This window comes from Dendroctonus ponderosae, unplaced genomic scaffold, assembly GCF_020466585.1.
Source record: "Dendroctonus ponderosae isolate FM_Combo_2020 unplaced genomic scaffold, Dpon_F_20191213v2 Dpon_F_20191213_1, whole genome shotgun sequence".
In the NCBI taxonomy this organism is placed as follows: Eukaryota; Metazoa; Arthropoda; class Insecta; order Coleoptera; family Curculionidae; genus Dendroctonus; species Dendroctonus ponderosae.
The window spans coordinates 13,079,648-13,090,008 of record NW_026017110.1 but is presented as its reverse complement, the minus strand read 5'-3'; the positions used below and the strand labels follow the sequence as shown (position 1 = coordinate 13,090,008).

At 32.5% G+C, this 10,361-nt stretch overlaps 1 protein-coding gene across 1 annotated transcript; it reads right to left on the bottom strand.

The window, feature by feature from the left end:
* Window positions 1-325: 325 nt before the first annotated feature.
* On the bottom strand, window positions 326-10,101 carry LOC109536225 (ninjurin-A; the record flags this gene model as incomplete). The annotated part of the gene is made up of 6 exons (XM_019902340.2): window positions 326-1,032; window positions 2,063-2,244; window positions 2,312-2,451; window positions 4,734-4,848; window positions 6,367-6,575; window positions 9,992-10,101. Coding segments are annotated over 6 exons (924 nt in total), but the record flags the coding sequence as incomplete, so codon positions are not given.
* Window positions 10,102-10,361: the final 260 nt, after the last annotated feature.

Sequence of the window (10,361 nt, the reverse complement as noted above, 5' to 3'; positions counted from 1 at the left end):
AAAAAATACAAAAGGTGAAATATGAAAAACGACTTAAGAACACCAAAAACGATTATAAAAACATTGAGAATCAATCGGTTTAACAAAGAAATTAGTATTGGAAGAATGACCCAATGTTAAACGAATGCAAAGGTATAATTAATAAACTATTAAAATTCTTCCCAATTTTGCTTGCTTTTTTAGTGATTTATAAACTTTTTCAAACGACAAAAAAACCTAAAATTTTGTAAAATTAAAAGCTGCTAAATTAGTCCTTCTAGTTCATCAGTAATCTGTCACTTTGGGAAAAAGGAAATGAACAAAATGTGGTCTCAGAAATTACGACTTTCTACCAAAATAAATATATTACTTGATTCATAAAGTTGCGTTTACAAACTATAAAATCAGTCTGTTCGTATAAAAACAATAAAAAACGAAAATGTCCTTAATTATATTATATAAAATATCCCAGTAATAAATAGCATTAAAAATTTTAATTTACTTATTGTTTTTAAATAGGTATAACAATATAGCGTTTTAACTAACTGTAAATAGAAAAATATTAAGTTGTTCCCGTAGCAGCGACGATGATAAGCACTTTAACTAGCTTTTATAATATTAAAAAGTGAGCAGAGGCTAAAACTTATCATGGGAGAGATTTTACAGTTTAGTTAATCCCAAAATATAATTATTCCAATTTAACGTTCATAATGATATGCTATGCTAATAGTATAGGTACGATATAATTAGTAAATATTTTTAATGAAAAAAATAATCTATATTACAATCTAAATATCACATCTGCGTTGAGAAAATTTTTAATGAAGACTAATTGAAGTAGTCGTGTAGTAAGAAGTTATGCAAAGAATGAGATTACATTGGAAATTAAGAAGGGGCTGGAGCAACACCAAAAGCCGATATAAAAACGTTGATGACAGTAACGAAAAAGACACAAATCGTCGTCACATTATTCACCCTGTTGGCCACGCATAAAGCTTTTTCGTCCCGGATGTTATATGTTGCATTCCAAATGAGGCCAACACCAACAGCCACCTGAAAATAAAACAAAGTAATATAAGTTTTTTCTTACCAAATAAAAAGCGGATTTGTAAAAAAATGGAAGTTCACATAACATTAATGTTATTAGTAAGTTCGTAAACGCAGTATAAGAGTATATTCTATTTGGTATCGTATTATTTTCAAGCAACTAGTATCTTTTATCGCTTTTGCTACTTTGAGCCCATTGAATTTGTTTAGCCCAAAAAAGCGCCTCAAGTATAAATAAATATGAAAAAATAAATAAAATAATGTTTTTTATTGTGCTGTGATTTTGGTTCAGAGTGGTGTAGTGTTTTAGCAGTTTGCTGGATTTCCTTCTTTCATGTTATAAAAATTATGCGAAATTTTAGGCATTTTGGTCAACATTAAATCGATATTTTCGAGTTATTTTTAATGGATAGTTTCAGATATAAAAAAACTCCAAATGTGTATATATTGTTAAACTCTAAAATTCAGGACAAAAAAAATTGTGCAAGATGCTTTAAAATGTTTTACGAATTCGGTACGGATTTGTCTAGATACTTATTTTATAGGCTGTTTGGATTCCCCGCACCTTTGCGATAAAAATTACTATACATTTTAATGAAAATACTAATTTTTATGGAAAATTTTTTAATTGGTCCAGATCTGGTATTTGGACTCTCTGGTTTGCGCATCAACTCCGAGCAGCACCACGAAATAGAAACTATCGAAGGCAAATTTAACTGGACACTGTATTTGTATGTTTATTTCGTATGTAAGTATCAGAACAGTGAGTTTTTAATCGAAGAAACTATTTACAATTGGTTTTTAAGAAACTTTTAATTGTGCAAAAAAATCTGGTATCTGCGTACGAAAATTTTACAAACATCTAGCAAGGTCTGCACCATTCAGCTCGGGCGCAATGCTTTAGTATCCGTAAATGTATAGGAAATCTTTGTCCTACTTCAGTGCATGTTTTTGCAAACACCTTTATCCCACTAAGGACAAATACTTCAGCAGCAACTCAATATATTATATTCGTAATTTTTACGTCACTTCTTACCTGTAAAAGTAAACTAATCCCAATTAACGACACACTTGGGTAATAATAGGGGTGTGTTTTGAACGTTTCCAGTACATATCTTAACTGGTTAGCATTGGCTGAAAACAAAGCCAAATCCATCATTCCTTGAGCAAGAGTTTTCTTGTGCTGGTAAACATTCAAATCTGGGATGCTGTCCCCGCCTAATGCGAAATAAAAATTAATAAATAAGGAGTTATTTTCAAAGCAATCTCTCATTAGAAACGGTACCTCCAAGTTCCACATCAAATCCCCATGGGCGGAATCCTGGACTTTGAGGAAATTCGGGTTGTGCTGGCGGAAAAGCTTTGGGATCTTCTTCTGGAGGATTGGCGTCATTTGGATTGACGTTGCCTCCATCAGGACCCAGCCTAAAGTAAATAATTACCTCAAAGGTCAAACTAAACTGATCGACAAAATAGACGTTACACGAACAAATTTCGATTAATTTTGGAACTGTTTAAATCCTGGCTGCGTAGAGATTTTATTTTGGTTTGAAGCATTATTTATGCAACTCATTTTCGGTTAGCGCGTGTTTTAAAAAAAATTGAAGGTTTTCTTCCAATAAAGTTTGTACAGGACGGTGTTTGCACAGTTTTTTTGCATTTCAACCCCACAGCTATTAAAATGAACCTCATATCTCGCTAAAAGTTTTTGAATTTTTGGCTCATCTCGTTTAGTTACAGAGTGAACAATCTTAAAAAATCAACATGTTGGTGACAACTTTTTTAACTAAAAAAAACTGAAACTAATTTGTTTCTTTTGAACCGATTAACAAAAGCTAAACCTCTTGAAGCTGAGACGTCGCAGTCGACTAATGAAAAAAATCAATATTGAACGAAATATTTGTAAGTGAACTTCACTGTAGTTGAAGTTGAAGTCTACTAGAATCACAGATTTCGGGGTCAATTCTGACTTGGGTCATTTTTAATGCAATCCCGTATACATTTTTGTCTTAAATTGTTTATGTTTAGCTTCAAAATGAGCGTTAGATCGTAAAAATCGGACCAGACCAAGAACAGAAAAGTTATCACGGCAAGACCAAAAAGTTTATTTTTTGAGACCACCCTGTAAATATAAGAAATGGGCGAAAAATTAAAAAACCGTTTCGAGTTTTGGTTTAACTTTAAACTTTTGGTTTTGAAATCCAAAAAGTCAGTTTTGTCCAACCAGGAGGATGTCGAGCTTCGCAATATTTCACATTTTTTTATTTGCCCTCCTTTAGAAAATATATATGAGGTGCTTAATTTTCACCACAACATGGACTAAAAACACAAATGGTTATAAATAACCTTTCAAACTTTACGAGTTAAATTTCCATAATTTTGAATCATTCATTTTTTTTAATTTTGCTACTTTGGTTTAACATTTTCGATTTTCAACCATCATTTTTACGAAATTTTAAATGTTTTTAAATATAACTTTTTTAAAGACAAACATTTTTGAGGCTGAAATACCCAACAAACAGTTTGTGAAAACTTTTTGATTGAAGAATATTATTCTCTTATTGCAATTAAAAAAAAAGCTTTTTGGAATTAACGGGCAAGATTTAGGCGTTATTTATTACAATTGTTTTGGTTTAAATTTGAAAAAATAAAAAGTTCCTAAAGAAAGATGCATTGAAGAAAAAAATATTGCATATACAAACTAAAACCCCACTCAATAAGCAAATTTCTGGTGTATTTTTAAGACAAACTTGTTATACAATTTTCAATTTGCCATGGTTATTCAGTTAGATGCTTCCAAAATAACGTCGTTTTAATGTTAGTTCGGATAATTAATATGTGGATTACTTAAAGGAGAATTTTCCAAAATTCACATTCGTTTCTATTTTTGGGAATAATTTTGCTCATTTACAAAATCTCTTGCTTTTTTTTTTCACATGTCTCAAAAATTTTGCGATCTTAGCGTGAAATACGTTAAATGTATCACCTAAAGTTAATTTCCAAGCTGAAGCAGCGTAATGCTTCGACTAGCAAGAATAAAAAGAAAATTTTAACATTTTGCTGTTCATTGACTCTAGCAGAATTTAAATTACATTATGTTGATTCGGTAAATCTAAAGTTGAATCTCTCAAAACGTTATCGAACTTTTAGGTTGTGTGTACAGGATTCAAGCTGGCCAAAAATGAAATGATTACTTTCTACCATAATAATAATAATAGCACGTACATTTTAAGTGGAGATTTTGTAAATTATATTATTAAGTACTAATAATATTTGATTTAGCATATTTAAGAAGAAAAGAACAAGATGCAAACAGAAAAGTCATTGGAGCAAGTCAACTATGCTCACAAACAGCGGTGCAGTATAACAACAAACACACAAATTAAAAAAAAACAAGGGTGAATAGAATCAAGTAGCACCTAAAACTATAACAAGGAATTAGTCTTTTGATTTTGTTTCTAGTATTGCAAGCGGAACGTGATGTGTGACATCGGAGAACTTGAAATTTTACTGAACTTGAAACCAATTTGATTCCGTTCCGCTTGCAATGCGTGGTCTTGTTCAATAAAGACGCCGAACTTCTTCTACCATTTAAAATATAATTTAAAAAACTCGTCAGCTATTCCGAAAAGCAACAGTAACAGAAAAGTGTAATAATGTGTTAGTTAAGAATGAACTGATAGTCATCATGTAAGTAGAAACATTACCTTGGTATTAGGCTCGGTATATTACGATCAATATCTTCCGGTTCTTTCGGCTTTGTAGGTATCAATTCAACATCAGGATCCCCAGCGCTTTCACTAGGGAAATTAACATTCGGACCTACAAAAGAATTAATTACCTAATATACAGCGAGCATAAAAAGGAATGAGCCAAACACCCATACCGCATTGAATCTCATCTGTTTTGTGGTTATTACTAAAAATACGAAAGATGTCTCATAACGAATAAAAAGGCAACATTTAAACAATTTGAAAGAGTAGACATTACCAATTCCTTTGTAAAGAATATAACGAAAATGTATATAAGTTGTGAAATTAAAAAGTAGACGATTAAATTGTTGTGTAAATCTGACTTTCTACCTGGATCTACCTTTGTATAAATGACATAATACTGGCGAATAAATTTTCATATTATCAAAATGACACTAATCTTCAAATTGAAACAAGTTTGTGACATACATTGTACATATATTTGACGTATTTCACAAAGCCTGATTTACCAAAATCGGGAAAATCGGTTTTAAGAGTCGTCTACTTTTATGCGCCACCAACTGTACCTGTTGAAAGTTTTTTCCCCATAATTGTAGGTATTATGAGAATGAAATGATACTTATAACTTTAATTCAAATAATAATCGAAAACGAATACATTAACAAGTTTAAATGTATTTTTGGTTCAATATACTACGCCTGTAAACCTGTAAAAACATGGGTGTGTTTTGTCGCCCATGTTATTCAACCTTCACTCGGAAAACATATTTTATGAGGCTTTATATGGTTGCACGGAGGGAGCCAAGATGGGAGGCTAAATAAACAATATTACGCAGATGACACCGGCGTCATTGCAGAATCTCTGGATGACTTGCCGATGCTGCTGAATAGAGTGTACGAGTCTGGACGAAGATGCGGTGTGAAAAGATGGGGTATACATAAACATGAAAAAAATTCCGATAAGTATAAATAGACAGAACATTGAGCAAGTAAGACACTTCAGATATTCAGTGGAACCGAAACAAAACTATTTCAGAGCAACGCAGGAAATTAACGAAATTCAGTATCGATCAATACAATGAAGTATGTGTGTATGTTGAAAGAAAGTGTTTTTTAATCGTAAACGCACTATCAAAATTTTTGATGCGCTCGATTTTCTTGATGTTTCAAAACAGCGTAAGTATCTCGAAAATATTAATGTTACTGTTTGCTTCTTTGCCTTCCCAAAGATGGGTCTTTCATCGCACGCAATACTGTGGAAAATTTACTGGCCTTACTGGTTTCTCTACGCTCGCTCTGTATCAGCCAGGTGTTTAATACGCGATCAAATTAGCAAAGCTTGCAAGAGAAATATCTCCATACATCCGCTTAGAAGTTGAATAAACAATTGTTTAAATTTAAATAGCAATACAAATTTGAAATAGTACGCAGTTCAGTCGTACCTGACGCTGCCTGAATACAAATATCTATACTATTAACGATGGAGATATTTATCCTTACCTTAGGCTAAAACAATTTGGTATGCAAATAACATAGTAGGAAATCAAATCGATTCTCTAATTATTGCATGGGAATGCATGCCATAATCAAATTAACTTATCTGTACGAAGATATTATGTTGTTTTTACCTCCATTTTGATCATTGGTGAAAAACCCATCATCTACTCCAGGATACGGTTTATTTACCACTTCACGATCATCAATTTCATCATCGGTTTCGGTATTTGTCAATGGAGCACCTGGTTTGTATCTGTTGTTCAACAATGGCTTAGATGGAGATGGCGTTCGGCTTCTATTTCGAGCAGCTACAGGTCTCATCAACATGATCAAAGTTCTCCTAATTTATAAATCAAAATAAAACCATTTTAAAATACCCAAAGTTGCCCAATTTTCTTAACATATTGGATAATGTAGACATATGCAGGGTGTTCCGTGACCAGGGGGCTTTAGGAAAGAGTGGGTAGATATTACCTTCTGTTTGACCATAAAAGCGAATAACGTAGTCAATTTGAAGTTGAAAATGAATGCACGTTATTCTGCAGAACTAAATTGTTAAGGTGGGGAATATTTCAAGGGACGAATGTGGTGTGAGGCAGCGGAAAAACATTTTGAACCAAAACGTTAAACTTGCGTTGGTAATAAAACATTAAATTAGTCTTTTCAGCTTGATCTTTACTCTCTTGCATGCTCTCTTAAAACCAATATTGGCGGTATCTCCTTGCATCTAAATCTCATTTATGCGAAAATTGAGACTAAACGCTTTAAGCTATGGTTTGTCACGGGACATCCTGTATATTGCATAAACCAGAAAAAAAAATATTTTTGGCTTACATCTAAATGCAAATCACTTCAACAAATAAATTCGAAACCAACGACTCAAATACACATGTTTTTACATCCAAACTACCTAATCAAATTAGAAAGATTGCTGCGTAAATACTTCAGATCAAAGCATCTGAGGTATGTTCAACTAACCTAAACTAAAACTAAATACTAAATCTATGGAACCAAGAATATAATTTTTTAAAAATTGTGCGTCACGGGACGCTCGACAAAAGTGATAACTTCATATATTTATAGAAACCATGAAATATCGAACTGGTTTAACGCATGATGGCAATAATGATTTTATTTTATAATTTTAATATTCTTGTTAGTCTAATAATTTATAAATAGATCAGGAATAGGTAAAATGTAATTTAATTTCCTTTTGAATGTAAAATATCCCTTTTATTTGCAACATTTAATATTCTTCAACGAGAAGTTGTACATGTTGCTCTTCTTGGGTTTCTGTAAACTCTTCTTCTTGAGTTTCTGTATTTTTTTTGTCGTAATTTCTTATTTGCTTTGTATAATCTTTGACGTTCAGCAATAGTTCGTGTTTTATGAAAGCTACTTTGTGTTGATCTATTACTGAATGCTCTTTTTTAGCACGAAATCGTTTTCGGCATTCAGCATTAGTTAATACTTTTCGCTTTGTAGCATGTTTTTGTGACTGCTTTTGTGTATGCCGTTGATGAACGTCTGCTACAACTTGTACCTGAATAGGACTAAAAAATCAATTAATTTTGATGATTTGAAGACGTTCTATCTGATTAAAATATACGGTAAAACGAGGAAGAGCTATAGAGACAGGATACACTTGACACATTATATGTATACATAATGTAAGCCATCGCGCGTGTTAAAAAAAAAATTCTAACTGAACTAATTCAAGACTAAAAAAATTAAACTCAATTGAGAATGTTTCATCATAAAGGAATCAAAGGGTATATGAAGGGAACAAATCAATTTTGATGCGCAATAGCAAATAATAGAGCATATGTATTATTGCATAAAAAGTTATTAATAATAGTTGTGACACATGATTTGCACTTAATCTTGAGCGTTTTTCATAAATTGGCCCTGCCTTCTTTAGAGAATATCCGCTCAACATCTGGTTTAACAATTGTCTCCGATGAAATGATCGGAACTTTTAATCGTGCAATACAATGCATGCAATGGACATCATCAGGACTAGAGACGGAGGGTAAGACATAGGGAATCGGTACCCGGATTCTATCGATACGATTTAATTTAATTAGTCTTTTCTTGATACGAATTTGCGTCCGCAATCAATCAGGCGATATAAAATAGGTCAAACAGTTTTTCAAAAACTTTATTGTAATGGATCTTAGGCACAATTTTGTGTGTCGAATCATCGGTACACGGCAACGGGCAATCTCATTTGCAATGATAAATACCCGGTCGCTTGAACATTATTTTCAAAATTTTGTAATACATTTTTCTGCAAATTTATGCACGATCCGAATTTTCTTGCACTTAAACTGCTTTAGTGTGTATAATTGTGTGTGTACTTTAATTGGAAATTAAAAAGAACGCGAAACTCAAACATGCATATAGTACATGAGCACCCTTACTTAGTATTTGCAGTATCTGCAGCTTCTCCCTTGTTAAATTGTTGATTTATTGTTATCAGCGTTATAAAATAAACTGCACCCAACACAACAATATCATACTCAATAATTGATATATCAAAAACACCGTCAGTTTAATAACGCAATTTGTATTTGAAAAGTTTATCAGATCTACAGATGCACCCGCACTAAGAGAAAAATGTAGAATTCAAAGTGCATATGTGCGTCCCAAGCCTCAGGCGCGAAGAGGCCGGAGGGGCAGCGGCCGTTACTGAGAAAAATCGTTTCACCATCCCATAAAAAGTTATCACTTCAAAAATCTAAGAAACGAAAGAAAAAACTCAGAAGAAATCAATATAAGAAACTCGGAATATGGCTGCGTCTGGAACTGAATTCCAAAAACCTACACAACACAGAACACAGGCTAAGGAAAAGTACTCAGAAAGTGGGAAAGCACTAATAGGGTAAAATCTAAACCTACAGCTAGGTGAGAAAAGTTTGGAGAATTAGGCGTTTGAATTGAACCGGACACTTCAAAGAGCATGAAAACGTTATAATTGTTGTAATTTTACAAACAATTTCAAATTGGACGCTTTTTGTCTACTATATTGTCAATTTAATGTTTCTCTATGGCTATTTTGTCGCATCTTATTTTAATCTCTATCACTCTTAGTTGCCAACCCGAAAGTGGTCATTTTTAATACAATAAAATGCCAAAGAAATGCTTACAGCTGTCGGTTACCTTTTGAAAAAAATTAACAATGATGCCCAGTCCCTTAAATTATACAAAATACGAAAATTATTTAAACTTATTTATAATTTATGGAGAATGTAATAAAGAACATGTGGCACATTTGCCATTCGATATTCCCAAAAACAGAAGCTTTCACGCTGTGCTGTTGAACAAATTATAGAAAATTTTAAGAATTTTCGATACGTCTAAATAACAGGCAATGTTTAATTTATAAAGGCAAACAGAAAAATTGGAGAACCTTAGATTTAAAAAAAAACATGGTTTTTTCCTTCAACTTCCAAACATTTTTAGCATCTGAGCATTGTCTGTCTGTGGTATTCCAGTATTTCAAAAAAATCAGGCAATTTAACCTTCGTATTTCGTCGTGTAGCGCGAATGACACTGTTATTGTTTCATACAAAGTACATTATCATCTATTATTATATCTTATTACTCTCGTGTTAATTTCGTTTTAATAGTATTGGCAAAAGTTATGAAGAACCGTACCTCTTCTTACCGCTGTTCATATAGAAACAAATCTAGGTTCATATTAAAACCTGTTTAACATTATATGCTTAATAATTGCTATATTTATGGACCTACCTATCAACAATTTTTTTCCAATAAGTTCTGTATGCAAAATCTGATTTATACACTTTTCGTGTGAGAAATAAATCTCCACTTAATGTTCGTTGAAAAAATATACTACACAGTTAAAATTGCACAAATCACTTTAGGAATACCACAAATCACACGCTTTAATAATAATAAAAAAACGAACTATATTTAGAAATGAGATAAATGTTGTTAAACTAACTGTTGGCCAACAGATCGCTTTGTCTGGGAGCAAGTGAAAACACGGGCTCGCAGATACAACTGGGACTGGCGAGTCAACGGCTACGTATTGATGATCTGAGAAATATTAACCTAAAGTATAACGGTACATCATTAAACTGGTCTTTCCCATTTGCTG